Source organism: Talpa occidentalis, unplaced genomic scaffold, assembly GCF_014898055.3.
Source record: "Talpa occidentalis isolate TD23 unplaced genomic scaffold, MPIMG_talOcc4v2.1 talOcc4.9, whole genome shotgun sequence".
Lineage (NCBI taxonomy): Eukaryota > Metazoa > Chordata > Mammalia > Eulipotyphla > Talpidae > Talpa > Talpa occidentalis.
In genome coordinates this window covers 82385177-82403913 of record NW_023605305.1, presented here as the reverse complement: position 1 = coordinate 82403913, position 18737 = coordinate 82385177, and the positions used below count along the sequence as shown (strand labels likewise).

Here is an 18737-nt window from a genome sequence, read left to right as displayed (position 1 = left end):
AGCTTAGAGTTGGTTTCTTCAGTTTATATTTATCTGTCATTTTTTTTTTTACTTAGTATAGGCTATAACACATATCTTATGACATTCATAAATTTGTGGATATGTTTGCATGTATATTATTTAGAAAATAGATGTAATAATTTTAGAAGAGTTATATCTTGGAAAGAATATTGTAAACTATTTTGCTTAAGAGACAAATACTACATTTTACTGTTAATTTTGGTGAATATTTTAAATTGCATTTTTTCTTGAGGTTTTCTATTTTTATTATCATAACGAAATAACATTTCTGGGCCTCCCCAGTGGCGCAGCAGGTTGAGCACAGCTCTGTGAAGCTGTCTACAGCCTCTTCAGTGCCGGTTTGATTCCTGGCTGGCCAGGGAGAAACCCACATGGTGGGACAGACCTGTCTCACCAGCTGCTCCCCTCAGCAGTGTACTTCGGTCCGGTCCATCTGCCTATTCTGTTCCCCGCTCTGTCTCTGGTGAATACTCTCACCCTCCCATGCCTCTATCTTGAACCCCAGTTCTTGTATAAAAATAAATAAATCTTAAAAAAAAGAAATAACATTCTGTAATGCACTGTTCATTTTAAAAGTTGAAAAGTTGTCTTTTAAACTTATTTTTGTGTTACTCGATATTAACAGCAATTTGTTTTACATTTTTGTTTTGAAATTTTAAGATGTAAATTTAGACTTATTTATGCCATCTTATTTTTATTGTTAAGTTTTGCTCTTTTATTAAACATTCAGGACTCTTACCTTAATTGCTTTGTTTACCCACTTTTCTGTTGACAAGTTTAAATGCTTTTGTGTCAGAAGATGACTTTGGTCACACTGCATAATTTGTACAGTGTTTATTCTTTTAAAAATGTTTATTTTATATATATATATATATTTGTTCCTTCATCTTTAATTACTATTCTTTAAATAGGCCAAGTTCTATTCTCTCATCATCAATTAATGAGAGAAATGCATTTCATTTTTTAAAAATTGATTTGTTATTGAGGGGACATTAGTTTGAGGGAAGTGTTTTTCAATTGTGACTATCCTGGGATTTTATGTTGACAAAAAATTACCATCAGTTTCTGGAGATTATAGCGTGAAAGGAAAAAAAATTCACTTTTCTACTTTGAGATCTTATTTCATTTTTATGCATATAGTGAGTCTAAAAATTTCTTTCATGGATATCATGTGCAGTGGGTTGTGGGTGCATTTTTTTTATGCTTTGCTAATTTCTGAGTTATTAATGTAGAGTGGTTAAAAGTTTCCCACTGCAATTATATTTGTCAATTTTCTGCTTATTCTTCTATTCTGAAGTTTTGAATTTTTGGTTTATGTTACTTGCCTTCTTGGTACAGTGGATCAATCATGGGGAATCAATAAGACAGGGACTTTTGGCTAATTTGTATCTCTCCTAATGTTTGTACCAAAAGGTCCACATTAAAATACTGTTTTTCCTTTTTTCCCAAGTTTCATGACCTAGTTTTTGCCCAACATGTTAAACACAAATCTTGACTTGCTATTTTGGTAGATGAAAGCAGTTGATTTAGTGTTATAATTTCTGCTTTCAATTTAATATCTATTATCTTAAACCCTGCCATTTCAAAATGCTTGGTACCTATTAAACTCTAATCTGGAAGAGTCTACTCTCACACTGTTGTGCCCATTTTCAACTCTAATGAGCGATCCCCTGAGTCACCTCCCAGGTATGCTGAAATCATGTGTCGTCACCTTTGCTGGACTCGGGCTGGCTGTCAGTTCCTGGCTACTTATGTGGATTTTCTCTGGGGGCAGTAAGTTGACCTTCAGCTGCAAATATTTGATTTTGTGGAGGATGATTAAAATTTGGCATTTTCAAACTGAAGTCACTAGACTTAGCTTGAGAAGCTAATTCATACATGTTACTCACAAGTGTCTCTGAAATACTGTTTTTCTGCTCTCTCTATATTCCCCACCTCTGTATCTTGAGTTCTTTTCCCAGGTAAAATGGGGCCGATTATTATGTGGGCTGTATAATCTTATACTCAAAAGGAGTCAAGATAAGAAGAAATGTAGAGGTTGTTAATTTATACCTATTTCCCCCTTAAAACAGCTTTCCTTCATTGGAAGAAAAAGCATAGTGCTCTTCTCAGCCTCCTGGTATTTCGTCTGTTCTCTAATCTTTTATCAATACTGGTGTGGATTAGTTTGACATGTCAGTGACAGGCTCTCCCTCTCATTAGTGTTTATCATTTTAGCTTGCACATCCACATTTTCCCCACCAATGGAAGAGGTCTTTTGATTGGTGATTTCTCTCCAATTTAGATTTTTTGGGGGGTAAATTCCCCTCTTCCTGCCAAAGGAACCAGGTGATGAAATTGCCACATCTTTGCAGACAAATTGACCCTGCCTGAGAATAATGTTTTTACCTTGAGGAGTCATATTGCTATAGTGTCATTTGTAGTGAGCAACTAAATTGGATGAGGTATAGCCTGTAATGAATACACATTTGGGAATAGACCCTGTTTCTGTCATTTATTAGGTATGAAAAATTTGTCTTAGGTTTTCTAGGTGAGGACATGCCCTATCTCCCATACAACATATTATGAGTTTCAATTTGGATAAGTTACTACTCTATTGTAAACTTTAAATATGAATATAAGCATATTTGGGTCTTAGTGGGTGATTCCCTGGGTGGGGAGCTACCAGATGGAAGGGCATTCTCAGGGATGGAACAGGATTGCAAAACCTTGGCACTGTGGAAGAGCAGGAGGCGAGATGCTGGAAGTGGAGGCCTGGTTGCAGTGGGTGGACCTGAGTGCTCTCTTAGGGTGTCTTCTCCCATGAATGATTGCAATGGTGGCCCCGTTGAGGGGAGCAGGGCTAGGCTATTATTTAGAAAAGGATAAAAAGGGACTGAACCTGGGATAGGTCCCTTGCTTAAAGGTGCTTCTGCATTGACTGCCCAGGAATGCTAAGCAGCCTGAGTGAAAAGGTTGTACTTAATAGGAGCCAGATTGGCTGATTCTTAACTTAGTGGTGAATGGTAGATTAATATGATAGAAGGAGCTTGTATAGGTCATTAGAGAACCACAAAGGATGGCTGTTCCCTTGACCTCTCAATCCTTGGGACTCCCCAATTCCAGGTCCTGTATTACTTTAAAATAAGCTCTTTTTTAATAAGGCAGCCTATGTGAATCTCTTCCTGAGAGCCCAACATATTAGGCCATCAGAAAATCTGCTTCTGAAGCACAGTCCATGGGCGTGAGTGACTTATCAATTGTGAAGGAGCAATTCCCTAAAGAAGTGGACGAGGGCACTTTCCTTCTTACCAATCATTATTTTTATTAATATATTTTACAAGACTGCAGTCGAAATAATATTAAATACAAATTTTTTTATACAGAAAGTGTAATAAAGTTAAAATAGTTCCTTGTAATTCATAGCATTATTGCAATGCTTACAAAATTTTTGCATAGAGTGTGCAAGGATTGATGTTATTCAAAATGAAACAAAACTAAAAATTCTTCTCATATCATACCAAACTTGGAGAAAAACTAAACCAAACCAAAAATAACCCAAAGGCTGAACTCAATTACTTTATGGGAATGGGATTCCTTTTTTCAACATCCCCAAACAAGTGGGGCTTCTACGACCTCATCTTTTTTTGTTCCAAGCCCCAGATTCTGACTTCTCCAGCAGTGTATCTAGCCAACACATGATGGATATGCTCTCCCTTCTAGCACATGGCCTCCTTCAGGGCCATGTTTCTGTTGCTTCATGGCCTCAAAGGGGAAAAACTTGACTTGGGAAGTGGTTAACAAAATGGAAAACTCTATTCCCCCCCATCACCAAGACACTGGATGCAAATTAGGTCAATTGTGTGTTCACTCCAAGTTCAGATTTGGCAATTCTTTTCTATTTGCCAGAAAGATTTCCTTTCTCTACCAGGAAATCTGACTTCTGAATCTGGTCATATTAGTTATGGAAGGTCCTTGAAAGGCACCCATTCCTTATTGGGATAAATACATCATTAGAAGAAAATCTATGAATGACTTACTGTAAGTCAGGGTCTTTGACATTTTTTAACGTATTCCTTTACTAAGGTTTTGTGTGAAGGTTGAAATGAGCACACAGGACTCTGGATGGCCCCAGGGCTCAACCTGTTGGGATTGGTGAGCTGGTGAGCTCAGTTCACAACCCCCCAGTGTATCAGATACCTGCTGTTGAAGAAGAACAGATAAGAAGGATGCCCCCCAAACTCTTTGCTGCTGTGGTCTCTCAGCTCAGGCTGGGGGCAGATTGACAGTAGGACCTTAACACGGCCATACATGGTCACTGGCTGAATCAATTCTTCAAAACCATTTTAGGCCCTTTAACTCTTAGACATCAAACACTGATTCCTTTGCTAGAAGATGAAAGTGCTCCAAAGACACCAAGTTGTAAGGAACTTCAGATGCACTCATCTCTCCTTTCCTAGTTGGGATGCCACCAAGCTGATTTCTGAATCTAGGACACCAATATAAATGAACAGGCTCAAGGTTAAAGTATACTACTGCTTCAACAACAATTGGCAAATGGGTCTCATTTTCAACTGTAGTGCCAGCCTGGGTGCTTTGGTGAGAATTGTGCCTGTGGGGAAGGGCATGCTCTCTCAGTGATGACTGACATGTAAACTTGTGGGTCTCAAGCGTTGAGGGCCTATGAGGCCAGCTTGGGTAATGAATGCCTAATGCACATCCTTCTACTCCTCTGTTCTTGCAGGGAGGCAGAGACAGTGATGGAGTGTGCGTTTCCTGCTATTTGATTCTTGAGTTTTGCCACAAGTAAAGGTATGATAACTAAATGGTGTCATGCACTTCACTTAAAATAAGACAGCTGTCTTTTGAAGTGAGGAATAAGGGAAGGAGATCTAGGTGTGCAGAGGTGTTAATTTGTTAATATTAGGGTCGCTGAATATTAAAGTTTTCTCTTAAACATAAGGCTGGCAACCCAGGTGTCTTCCAATGTGTAAAGACAAGAAACCTGACTTAAAATCTCACAGAGAAAAATGACATTTTTGGTTCCAGATTCCACTATTCAACGGACCTTGTATATTTCCACCCAGGGATCTCTACCTTGGTACTGGATGCTGACATGGATGAGAGATGCCAGAAAGAAGGGAGACAGGTACAGCCTTACCCACTCAAAAGGGAGCCCCTTCTCAGCTGGTAGGAGACACTTCTCAACAACCTGAAAAATAGTTTATGTGTTGGTGACTTGATAACATGGAGTTCTGCATTTAGATCCACATGTCACCTCTGTCATTTTCTAACTGGTAACTTTGAGCAAGTGTCTTAACCTCTCCAGGTCTCACTTTCTACATGAGTAACTTAGAACTATAATAGGACTGAATTCAAAGAATCGTTTTGAAGATGAAATAAGTGAATGCATGGAAAACACTTACTTCAGTGTTTAGCACATAGTAAGTGCTTAATTAGCTAGTTAGTAAAAAGTTATAATTGGAGAACAGATTCCAACTCTTGCCATGTCTTAGGGTGTTGGTTCAAGAAAACTTACTTGATTTTATATGGGATTTTGTGGTTGTGATTCTTTTTAGAGAGAAGTTTCAGAAATTTTCTCACTTTCAAAGAGCCTATGACCCTCCCTCTAAGTGTTATAACTTCATGTATTAAATGAATATGGGGATAAAGAAATATCAGCATCTTCCTTGTTGAGAAAGATCATCTTCTTGCCATCAGAAAATCCTTTGTTGTTCTGCTTCTCAGTAACCCATTGATCAGCCTGGAATTTCTCATTTAAGGAATCTGAGTTATCTCTGATTTCACAAAAATAACCCAAATGTAGAAATATACTGTGAAGACTTTGGATAAGCAGGAACTACTAGACAACCCCAGGAGTGTAGAGTGGATTTTAGGGGAAACAGATGCTTCCTTCTGTCTTCTGCTTACTTTATTGATCTGATCTTAGCTAAAGCTCATCCATGAAATAAAATCCCCTTGTCCCCTAGTGAGGGTACCTGTGTGCCTAGGGAGGCATTTTGGGTTCTGCTCAGGCGTCCTCTGAGGACAGGTGAACTTGGACTCTACATGTGCTTCTTGCCTGAACCAGCTTTTCCCTTTTTTTCTATTTCCATTGAAAATCATTTTGAAGTGGCACTGATATCACTACTTGCTGGGCAGAAGTTGAGTAGCAGTTAGCTTTGCTGTTGGATGTTGGAGACTGTTTATTGATGGATTTGAAAATATCAATGTTGTGATGATACCCCACTTCTGTTGCGTGCAGGGTTTACACATTCTTGAATTGTTCTCTTTTTCCAAGGAAGATGCTAATTTCCTCTCTGTCAAGATATGGCAAAGGAAGGGGGAAGGGAATGTCAAACCAAACAGAATGGCGTATGTTAGACTTCTCCCCAAATGGGGTATTTTCATTTAAATTTGTGCATTAACAGTACTCACAACAGGGCTCATCCAATAGTAATTATTTCCCCTTTAAACCTGCCTTGAGAAATTTCAAAAACCCCATTAGGAAGCAAGCCTTTGAGACCCCTACAAGTCACTTGCTTTTGGAAGTGCTAATGTGTGTGGTGTGCTGTGCTAATGAAGCAGTGGGCCTCAGAGGGTGTCTCTTTATCAGTGGGGTAGCAAAGGCAACTGTATGATTTTGAATTCTGATGACCACAAAGAAAGAGATGTCTCTGAGGGCGGCCCTTTTCACTCTTGTAGTGGAAATGGGCTGGAACTGGGGGAGCTTCTCACAGTGGAGGAGAAAGTTAGGAAAGACCAAAAGAGAGACAGTTTACCTTTAAGATAATAGGCCTGTTCTGTAAGGTTGGATCTTTCAGGGCAACTTTTTGCCTACCTGCTACTGGGGTGCCACACACCTGTGTCCTTTCAGGAGCTGCTTTGCTAGCCCTTTTTGTGTCTAAGACTTCCTGGTTCAGGGAAAATGGACCTTGTTTATGCCTAACTTAAATGAGATATTCACTTTTCATGGTGAAAAACAAGGATCAGGTGCCTCCAGGGATCTGTTTACCTCTTTGGTCCCAATGTCATGCTACCTTTGCCTAAAATAAATGATCAGGTATTCTCAACTATTCTAGGGTGAGTTCGCATTGCCAACTAATTCCTCTTGGGTTGATTGCAGATAAATGTTGAAGGATGCTTTTAAGGGATGCTGATTTCATAAGGTGATTGATTTAAGGTGATTGATTAAGGTGACTGATTTCATAAAAAATCTCAAAACAAAAACAAAACAAACCAACTTCTCCTTCCTAATGTGAATACTCATCCTTACAAAGACTCACAACTGATACCATTTTAATGATACTGAATATGAGTGTCAAGCCCTGGATTAAGAGGGGGATGTCTACTGAAGTGACAAGAGCCGGGTAGCAATGGATCTTACCATACAGAGGCAGATGGCAGAATTCAAACAAGAGCTTTTTGTGTGTTCCCTTTACACCAAAGATCAAAGATCCAGATCCTTGGAAATAACATTAAATGGATGTTAATCTTATTCTTTCCAGTAACAGCTTCATGAACCTTAATATATTTTTCCTCCCTACATACTTTAAGATGCTTCATCCAATATTTCTAATTATTTATTGGTCCTACCAGCCCTTCACTCCTGTTGTGGTCTTGGGATGATAAAGTCCAGTGGAAATGCCAATAACTGGGGTGATGAGCACCAGACAGACTGTTGAGTCCGATGCATTCTCAGGAGGTCTGTGGTTTAGGCATCTTTCTGGACTAGGTGAAGGTGGGGTGGAACTCTCTAGGCTTGCAGAAATGGTCTCTTGAGCAAAGAGATTCTAGATTGAAAACTTAGGACTGTTAAATGTGATACTGACTATGGGAACCACTTAAGAAGTCAGGATCTTTTGGAAAAACTCCTGGAGGATCACAACTTTCCTTTTCCACTAAGCCTTCCACTAGTCTATCTCCAAGAATCCCTCAGGCCTGTGTTTCTCAGACAAGTCAATGCCTTTAACACACCTGCTTGCCTTTCTTTTCTGTAATCGAGTATCTCTATTCGCAAGCACACATGGGACTGTGGCTTACGTCATGCTGTGTGAGGCTTGCTTCCTTTGCACTGCATCTGGCATATCCCATGCCTCAACTCAACATCAGGGTCTGGCAAACTTTTTCTGCAATAGGGCCAAATAATAAGGTTTTCATGCTTTGCAGGTGTCTGACATAACTACTCAACCCTTCTGTTAGAGGGCGTGGTCAGCCACAGACACCATGAAGCAAGAGGGGGTGGCCGTGTGACTGGGAAACATCAGTGACAAAGACAGGTGAGGAGCCAGATTAGGTATAGGGACCAGAGTCTGCTGACCCCTGCTCTAGAGTTAAACCTTGAGCCATCTTTGGTCTATGGTTGCTGTGTAGACAATGAAAATCATCCAAAGGAGAACTGACTCCCAGGGAGTTCAAAGGCAATACAAATTTGTAAGGTCTTTCCCTTTGTAATATAGCAATCTAAAAGCCTCATATTATCTAGTTTCACCTACATACATGCCACCGGGACCAATTTTTGAAGAACCATGTCCAACTCCAGTACATTCCCAAGTTAGAACTTCTATGACTTATTGAGCAGATCACAAATAGAACTCAGTTCTAAACATATATTTGAAGATCACGTTTTAATTTATAAAAATCTGCTGAATAGTAACACCCTAGAACTTCTAGAACACAGGAGATTCATTGGAGTGCTTTGTTACATCACAGCTGCTTAATGTTCTGAAAGGTGTGGCTGTCTAGAAGATATTACATATAAAGAGTAGAAGGAATCTTGATTTTTAAAATTAAAGGTTATCAGATTTTAATGCAAAAGATATATATATTTTTTCCAGAATTCATGTAAAACTTTCATGACCATGGACAAATATTCTAGTTGGAGGAAGTTGGGAGGGAAAAAATGTACATTGAAGAATTTAGAATGCATTTTACTGAATTTTAAAATCTGAACTGAAATACATAATTTGATCCATGCTGAAATTCCTGCATATTACCTGACATAATCACACTAATAAAAATCAGAGTGTCTGTTCCCTTGGGTGCTTGCTTTCTATTCTGGGTGGTGGGTATTCTTTTCTTTCTAATTTAGAAATAACTTTTACGAGTGGGATTCCACCAGTCCTTCTCATTGACATAAAATTCCCAAGGTGCTGATCTCAGCCTTTCATGTAACAATTAGAACAAAATCAGAAGAAGAGGTTCAGGGAACCTTTCCTTGTCTTATCACCTACATGCTGTGTATTGAGATGGTAAAATGCAAAAATGATCTGTCTGCTTATAAAAACTTTGCCACAGTGGATCACAGTTACTCCTGTTCCTCTGGCTGATTATGGGCAGACCCTCCCAGGAGCCAAGGGATATTCTTGGATTGACAGAACCTGTTGTGTGGTCCATGCACTTCTGCCAGTAAGATCCTACAGGATATAAATGATGCCAATCCAGAGTGACTTGATATCTTTGATTATTCTCATTAGACTCTAGCATGGCCAGCAGATTGATCTTATGATCTTGCCCTTGAAACACCCAGTTTTTCTATATAGGTCATGGAACACTAGTGACTGGAAAGAGTCTGGGTTCCGGAAGCCAGCAGGGCCACTGGCCAGGCTAGACACCACCCCTCACTCCTTCTGAGTCACTTGAATAAGCAACACAAAACTTGTTTCTCCATCCCTGGTGTGCAAACCTTGGCCCGTTGCGTGGGTGACAATCATCTGGCAGCTCTTACTCATCTCCCATGGCCATTTTCCCCCTGCTTGGGAATAACAAAAATGAGAACCTGGAGGAAAAAACAAATGCCATTCAGGCCTACACACACTACTTCAATTAGGATCATGGGGCCACCCAGCCCAAATGGCATCCAAGCCAGTGTTGTGTCCAGTCTGGGCTCTGCAGAGGCCACCTCGTCAGTCACATGATTTTCGATAGGCTTTGCAGACATGCCGGACGTTACTAACCCATTCCCCTGCAATCACCCAAAATAAACTACAGGTAACACCAAGATAAATAGGATGTGCTTCTCCTTGCTGAGTGCATTGACTTAAGGCATAGGCACGGTTCCCCCTCTTTGAACAGAGATGGTGTAATCCCCTGTCCCAGCACAAGAGCTGGCCAGGGTGACCCTGGAGGTGATGATGAAGGTGGTGTGGTGAGAGGTTGTGATGGCGGGAATGCGAAGCGGCTCTCCTCTCTGGGGGTGCGGGTGCTGCTGGTCCCATAGGACATGGGGATCTGATTAATTTGACTCCATTTCTATTAATTCTCAGCTAGCATTTCTGGGAGCATGCCGGACTTTAAATTAATGCAGTTGACTCCCTATTCATAAAGGGGGATGGATTTAGGAAGGTGAATATCCCAACACTGAAAAAAAAAGAGATGAGATTGAAGACCCAGCCTTTGCCTTTAAAAGCAAAAGGCATGTCTCTAAATTACCAACCCACTCCAAGTAACATAAACAGATTTAGTCCCCTCTGCTCCTCTTAACACCATTGCCTAGGGCTTCTCTGAGGATGGGGTGGCGCTCTGAGAGATTTTGATGGACCAATCATTTTGGGCTGGAATCTCTTAGATAAAGTCAGAAATGAGGACACAACGGATTTTGAGCCATTTTTCCCTTTAAACAGAGACATACCACCCATTTACGTTTGCCTGACAGGCTGCCGAGCCGCTTCCAGCTAACCGAGGAGCAGCTGTTGCACTATTTTGTGCTGATTTACAACTCCTATTTGGACTGAGGGATAATTTGTGAGTTTGAAGGAAGCAAGGAAGCAGGAGTTGGACGAGCCATTCCAACTTGGCTAAAATCAACCCTCGACATTCACCCAACTTAGAAGCCTCTGTACATTTGGCTGCAAAGGTACCAGAGCCGTTTTGAGTTCCTCTGGGTGATTTCTACTGCTTTGTCCCAGCCCTCACTGGAAGAGGGACAAGTGGGCTGCCTCACTCAAGCTAAAAAAGAACCCAAAGTTCTGTTTTGATGGCCTAGATCCCCACGCCTGAGGGGGGGCTTGGAGATTCCCGCCATCACGACCTGTGATGGCAGTGGAGAGGAAGATGGGCCATTACTCAGCCCTGTGGGGGAACAGTCCAAAGTGTCTGGAGCACTGAGGGGTTCTGAAGGGCCAGCGGGGTATCAGGGAGAATCGTGTGGAGATAGTGTTGATCATGTGCATGGTGGGGTGGGATGGAGATGAGGGAGGATATCACAGGGTCACCCGTGGTTCCTTTTGTACTGAAACCTCATTTTATACAGAGGATATATATATATTTATTTATATATATTTATATATATTTATATCCACCCAGCCACGCAAGCACACGCACACGTACACACACAAGCACACACGCGCGCGCACACACACACACAAGGTCTTTGAGAGGCCTTCTGTGTTTCTAGTAAAAATAGCTGGCAGCCAGTGTCTGAAGCCAAAAAAAAAGGCTTTTATGTTGCTGTCCGTGTCCCCCATGGATAGTCTTTCAAAGGCAGACGCTTGTGTTTATCTGACAAGTGGAACCGGTTCCTGCCTGGGACAGGAACAGCCTCCCGTTGGCGCAGACGCAGATCTCGAAGACCTTCTGCCTGTTCCCTGCAGGTGTGTAGGATCCGTGAGGCAGCCTAGGTAGTTTGATTCTCGCAGCATCTAACTTAATCTGGAGAGCGTGAACAGAAAGGAAAGGGCCAGTTAGAGGCTGACACTCACTTTCCTGACATTCCCAAACACTAGCTGAACAATGAACTTAAATTGTGAGAGCACCCACAGTGTGTTCATGCTTGGCCCTGGGAGATCGGGGCAGATGGGACAGATGAAGTCCCCACCCCTGCAGAGGCTTATGTTCTGTACTGTCTAGATTAGTGTTGACCAAAGCTAGACCATATGGATATGAGTAGAGTCCTAGAAATCACTCTAGAAATGTTAGGTTCATTATCTTGAGTATGGGACTTGTACTACAGATATGTCTGTGTAAGGCAAGTTTTCCAGAACAGGTGTCATGTTCTTTTTTTTCTTCCCTAAAGATTATTTATGCATACAAGAACTGGGGTAGACTAGAGGTGCAGGGGTGAGAGGATTCACCAGAGACAGAGTGGGATGCAGAACAGGCAGACTGACTGAAATACACTGCTGAGGGGGGTAACAGGTGAGACAGAAGTGGTCTGCTGCACCATGTGGGTAGCTCCCTGGCTGGTGCTCAAACTCATGCTGCAGAGGCTGTTGATAGCTTCACAGTGCGGTGCTTAACCCCTTGCATCACCAGGGAGCCCTAGGTGTCATGTTGTGATCTTAAATGACGGTTCTGATTATCATCCATTCCTCCAGAGTGGGGTCTGATAGGTATAAATTGCAATGATGATGGAACCACCCATTTCTAAATGGGTGTGGTAGGGAGTACATGGCTGTTGGAGGAGACAGTTCTCATCACTCCGTGCTCTGATTTGCCCTGTAAATAAAAAATAGAGCAGATGCCAAACCTGAAGCGGCCTCTGGCAGGTGCAGAAGGATGACCTCTCTATAGATATGAAAGATGGAACAGAAACACATTTTTCCTCTTTAAAAAAATCTTAAATAGGAAAGTTTGCTGACACACAGGATGAAGGCATTAAAAAATGTTTGCAGTTGAATCTTATTTTCTTTGGGGACTTGACTTACAAGGGTCGTAAAAACACAAGCAGCTATTATGTAGACCCAAGTGAGATTATATTGGGGTAAGAACACAAATATATCCGTGATCTTTTATCATCTTGCTGCCTAGCTTTCCCCAATTTAAGCTGTGGCTTGTTCACATTTGCAATAGCAGCTGAATCTGACACTCTATTCTCAATGAAAATAGAAACCTGAAACATAAACTTTTAAAATCACTACAAGTAAATTAAGTTCATCTGTAGTCAGACGTGTGTGCCATACAGCTTACTTATGCTGTCCCCTAAGTCTTATTTTAAGGTGTCACAAGAGAGAATTTAGAACTAGCCTTGCATTTTACAGTTGTACGTAGAATTCTACACCTGCCAGAGACTTTACAAATAATGATGGAAAACTTTTCCATGTTGTGGGTTTGACTGATAATTGTTGTTGAACACATGCGTTCCAGAAACAAAGCCTTCTGGTTGGTTCCTTTCGTTGCCACAGTGTAGGGCCAAGTTCAGGGTTGGGGGGACTTTGTTGGCTTGTTCATGCTCCTCATCCCTACCTCCCCATCTTTGGACTCCAGTCGCAGCTCCGTTCTGCAGGTGGCTTCCATATTGCCAGCTTCTGCATTTATTTCTACTCCTTTCGGGGCCTCCATCACCAGAGACCGGGTTGGGGACTCCAGCCTGAAATACAAGACTTATGATCAAACATCGCATTGCATCTTTTTGGTAAAGTTAAGAGGAAGTTGACATTCAGAGTATTGGGGCAGCATTTCAGTATTTGACCAGGAAACCTAGCTAGCTTTCCATCACAAAACCTCATGTTTCTGAGGGAGAATGTGACATCTGGGCTTCATCTTTGTGGCATATCTTAAAGCTTAAAGGAAGGTTCTAGAATCCTGCTTTATTTTATCTTCTACACATTGTTTTATTGGTATAGGTAGCCAAACTCTTACATAAGTGTTGTTCATTTTTTAGAGTAAGGCAATCCAAGGTCTAAATTGATCTTCCTGAAACTGGCAGGCATTCCTCTACTGTGCCCTGCTTTCTGTGTCTCCCGTGGAGGCAGAATCAGAGAGAGGCTAAGAAAACACCTAGGAGTCAGATATGCTGGGCTAGAGCCAGGAGGCTGCCACTGTATAATCTGGCAGAATTCTGTCTTTTTCCCTTCCTCTCCTTTACCAAATTTCGCCAAGCCTTAGTTTCCTCATCTGTAAAGGGCTGCAAACAGTGTTTGCATGTTGCAGGTACATGGTACATCATATTTCTTGACTATGACTGTGTTGCTACTATTTTTATTATGCCAGAAAATCATGAGGAAACCTCAGTCCTTCTAGCACATGCAGCTGTTAAAAGAGGACCTGGAACCCATCAGCTGCTGATGGGATTAGAGAGGGCAGGTGGCATGCCAGTGAAGGGACAGCTTCTCCCAAAAGTGGGTTGTACTGTATGTAAATTAAGAAGTGCTTTGAGAGCTGCCCTATATGCTTATTATGTCAAATCATCATAAGGAAGATTTTGGTATAACTCAATGCCAAAAAAAAAAATATATATATTGACTGAAACTCATTTATCCCCTCAATAGTCTCAATTTTCACATAATTACGAAATACAAATGAATGGAAATTGCCCTGTCAGTTACCTAGAAAGTGTCCCTGCTTTGGGAACATGGCCTATAGCAATCGCTCCCCACCCACTCTGATTTACATTGTTTTAGTTTCATGTTCCTACCTTTCGGTACTGACAGACTTAGAAAGAAATGTCACCCTCTCCAACCTGCCTCCCTGTTCTGCTTCCCCCCCCCCACTCCCTCTGGTAGCCTCCCACACTGGGCATCAATAAGTGGCAGGCAGAGCAAAGTGACCTGTGAGGACACCTCCCCCGGGTCAGCCCATCACACTGTGCTCAGGTGCTGTTTCCCAATCTGGGTTCTTGAGGATCCGTGCGGGGCAGCAGCCCTGCCTACAGATGTTTAAATTTCCTCTCCAGTGACTCAAAGAGCATGCTCAAGTGGAACCATGAGCTAGTGCTCTTGGGAGGGCTGGCTTAAGTGCATTCTGTGCTTGTGGATTTGAACCCCTCATGGACAGCAAAGACCCCCAGATGCCAATCCTCTTTTCCCCAAACTTCCTCAATGGGGGCTGAGCCAGGTGTGGTTCCACCTCTGATTAAGGCTGACTCATTTGTACTTGGTGTTTTTTCTCACACCCTGGCCAGTACCTGGAGGATGGTCTTGATACCTGAGTCCCAGGGAGGAGCTCTGTGCCACCAGCCTCCCTGAGACCCTCATCCCGCCCACCCAGGCTCCTCTTCTGCTATAAATATGCAGATGATTTTACTCCATTTTCTTGGTTTTGCTCCTGTAGGATGGGGTTGACTTAGTCTTTGCTGTATTTTTTTTAAAAGATTTAATTTTTTTTATTTATACAAGAGCTGGGGTACAGGCCAGAGGCACAGGAGGGTGAGAGGATTCACCAGAGACAGAGCGGGGAGCAGAACAGGCAGAATGACCTAAATACACTATGAGGGGAGCAGCGGGCGAGACAGGAGGGGTCTGCCGTGCCATGTGGGATTCCCCCTGGACTGCCAGGAATGGAACTAGCACTGGGGAGGCTGCGGACAGCTTCACAGTGCTGCGCTCAACCTGCTGTGCCACCAGGGAGGCCCAGTCTTTGCTGTATTCTCTAAAATCTTCTGGTCTCACTGAGGCTGAAGCCCTTCCCTAGAGCACGCGCTCTCTTCTGGTACACAGCCTGCTCGCTCAGCTTGCCCGCCCTCCCCAGGAAACATTCCCATGACAGCTTCTCCTCTACCTCCTCCCCCACTTCTTATTTCATCAGGTTGTCAGTTTTTAATCTACCATTGCTCCCGGTTCCATGCTAGTTCCCTAGAAGCAGTCTGAGCAAGTCATAAGTTTCATCCCTAATTTCCCTTTTTCCAGGGTCCTTCACACCAAGACATCCTCCTGAAGTAAATTTTGACTGGTAGCTTTCCTCATCAAAACCTGCACATGTTCCTTAGGAAGGGCCTGAACTCCTGCACTTATTCAGCCATTGAGAATCCGGTCTGACCCTTTAGGTTAGTGTCAGTTCTTGCCACCAGCATAGCAATGTTTTATTGAGCATGTACTATGCAAAGAGCTCTCTCTGTGTTAGCTCATTTACTCTGCACAGAAACCCTCCTTGGGTGTTCCTTCAGCCCTGATGGTCCAGTGAGAATGAACACTAAGCTTCAGTGACTAGCTTGGGGGTCACACATCCAGAATGAGGGCAGAACTGAGACCCAAACCCAAATTCAGTAGACACCAAAGCCAGTGTATCGTCCCTACACCATCTCACTTCAGAAACACCAGCTGCTTCCCTTCCATCACAGAGCACACTGTGTTTTGTAATTGATACACCTCTTTCCACAAGGATTTGGCACTAGCTTTTTCAGAAGCAGAGTCTGTATATAAGGGTCAGGTACTTGTGCCCCACGTGGTGGATGATACAATGTGCCAGGATACAGTCTTTCTCCTTACTCCCCAAAATGCTCCATGTGGAGCCATCAAGCTTCAGGCTGTGGTGCACGTGTTCTTGTCAGGTAGGTAGCTTTCAAAGTGAATGATTCACACAAAAAGTGATGCAGGGTGAGGGTGGAGGGTTAGAATGAAATAGAAAACAATGGATGCAGCTTGGAGAGATGTACCAGGCTGGACTTGGAATTTGTTTTGCTCTTGCTCACCTCCAGTGAGCTTGGAGATGAGGAGGAGATTCTCCAGACCCAGAGACATGGACTCAGAAATGCCTGCTGCCTGTCCCCCTTTCAGCCAGGCTGCTGAAACAGGGACTCAATCTGCAAAGAGGGAGAAATGAAAATCTCCTGGCAGCAGAGACTAAAAGGTGAGTGGCTTTGTGTTTCAGAGTCCATCTGAAAGTCCCCTGGTGTGTAGGCCCCCTTAAGAATATATTCCCATGTTGATTTTGCCCAAAACACTCTACCAGAGCTCATGCAGCTGGCACAGAACAGAGAAAGCACAGTGAAGGGATCTAGTCCGATCCTAACTGCAGATCCACACCCACTGCACAGCCACTGCAGTGGAGTTGAGCAGGGATCCCTGGAAGGAGACTCTTACTGGCCCCTGGAAGTGACCTTTCTCCAGTGAGAGGAAGTGCCACTCTCTCTGGGAAGCTAGAAGAGCCTTGGCAGGAAAGAAGGGCCAGCAGGGGAGGTGGGGAGCTGAGTCACTTCCTCAAGCACAATGGTTCTCGAAAGGGAGCATGCCCTGGAGGCTTGCTGAACAGACTGCTGGGTCCCACCTCAGAGTTGCTCATACAGAGGCCTAGGGTGGGGCATGAACTTGCCCTTGTGACCACTTTGAGAACCACTGCTGCAAAGCCAGGCTTACTGTCTCAGAAACTGGATGGGAGAGAGACAATGATCCTGAAGAAGGTGCTGCTGCACATAGTGCTTCTATCCGTTCCTGCGTGGCTGCTGGCGCATACATGTCCATCTTCCTTAGGACGCATCTATGATGGGGAGTTGCCATTTGAGAATATGGGGGTCTGAAGACATGAGATGCTTTCCCGCTCTACCTGTCTAGACTTCTGGTTGAGTTCTGGTTGTTCCTCATTCTTGCTAATATTTGAGAATGTTTAGCATGAAATGAGTGTGAAAGGGGCTGTGATTGTCTTTTAAATTTGCATTTCCCAAATTTATATTGGACTTAAGTATCTTTTCATTTGTTTGTAAATCACTTGGAATTCTTCCTCAATGAAATATCTTTTGTCTCTTGTGTGTGTATGTGTATTAGCAGTTTCTTCCTGGAGTCTGTGGCTTGTGTCTTCACTCTGCTGAGCATCTTGGGATTAATGACGTTTTCTATTTTAATGTTAACACATTTATGACCTTGTCCTATAAGGTCTGTGATTTCTGTGTCTCATTTGAGCCATCCTTTCCTATACTGAGTTCATAAAGTTCTATATTGTTTTTAAGACTTGGATGCTTTGTTATTTGTGTGAAGTCAAATTCACCAAGAACTACTTTTTTCTATTATTTGTTTTTAAAGATTTATTTATTTATGCATACAAGAGCCGGGGTACAGGCCAGAGATACCAGGGGTGAGAGGATTCACCAGAGACAGAGTGGGGAGCAGAACAGGCAGACTGACTGAAATACACTGCTGAGGGGAGCAGCGGGCGAGACAGGAGAGGTCTGCTGTGCCATGTGGGTTGCTGCTCCCTGGCTAGCCAGGGGATCAAACTAGTGCTTCAGAGGCTGTGAATTGCTTCATAGTGTGGTGCTTAACCCCTTGCACCACCAGGGAGGCCCCTACTTTTTTCTATTATTTTGAGGTTGAGGTGCATAGCCATCAACATCACCTACTGAGAAACCCTCTAACTCTGTCCCAAATGATGTTGCCAGCTACCCAAGGGTTTCTCTCTGGACTTTCTAGTCTATTTCATTATGCCATGTGTCCAGCCCTGTGGAAATAATTAAACATTTAATCTCACTTATTATCATCCTTAAATTTTCTATCTTTCCTAAATCTCCCTGCCTTGTTTTTTAAAAATAGCGGAGATCTTCTCTTGTTCTTTCACATAAATTTCAGCATCAACTTAAATTTTACAAGGAAGTCCTATTGTAGTTTTGGTTAGATTTATTTATGTTACTCTAAGAACATGACATGTGTCCCTAGGCAGTTATGATGTTTTTGATGCTTTTCACTAAAGTTTGACAACTTTGTCATGTGGGATCAACACAGCTTTTGTAGCTATTGAAAATGTGGGGGTTTTTACCCCTGTAAAAATGTATTTTCTCTTACCCCTGTTTTTTTTTCTTTTAGATTGATAAAATCTAAAATCAATCTGATTGATTGATCTGATTGGTATGTTGATCCTTTTGTAAATACCTTGGTAAATTTCTTATTTTTAATAGTTTGCACACAGGTTGTTTTAAGTTTTCTTTGTGGTTACTAATTATTTTAATTGGACAGTTTTATATCTCTTTGTTTTCCTTTTTTACTGTATTGTCTAGCACCATTGTACAGGGTGGACTAGAAGTGAAGAAATGATATTCATACTTTTTGTTGACCTAAAAGGGAAAATTTCTAATAATCAAGGGTTCTTTTAAAATA

At 42.4% G+C, this 18737-nt stretch overlaps 1 protein-coding gene across 5 annotated transcripts in view; it reads right to left on the bottom strand.

Moving 5' to 3' along the window:
• Positions 1-11245: 11245 nt before the first annotated feature.
• SGCD (sarcoglycan delta) overlaps positions 11246-18737 on the bottom strand; it is a 925354-nt gene continuing 917862 nt past the window's right edge. For all 5 annotated transcript variants that reach the window (XM_054691428.1, XM_054691429.1, XM_054691426.1 and 2 more), the window contains 2 exons: positions 13183-13306; positions 11246-11649 (listed from right to left, as the gene is read on the bottom strand). In XM_054691428.1, coding sequence (XP_054547403.1) covers positions 11476-11649; positions 13183-13306 — 298 coding nt within the window. In that variant the 3' untranslated portion in view covers positions 11246-11475. The remainder of the gene's footprint in view (positions 11650-13182; positions 13307-18737) is intronic.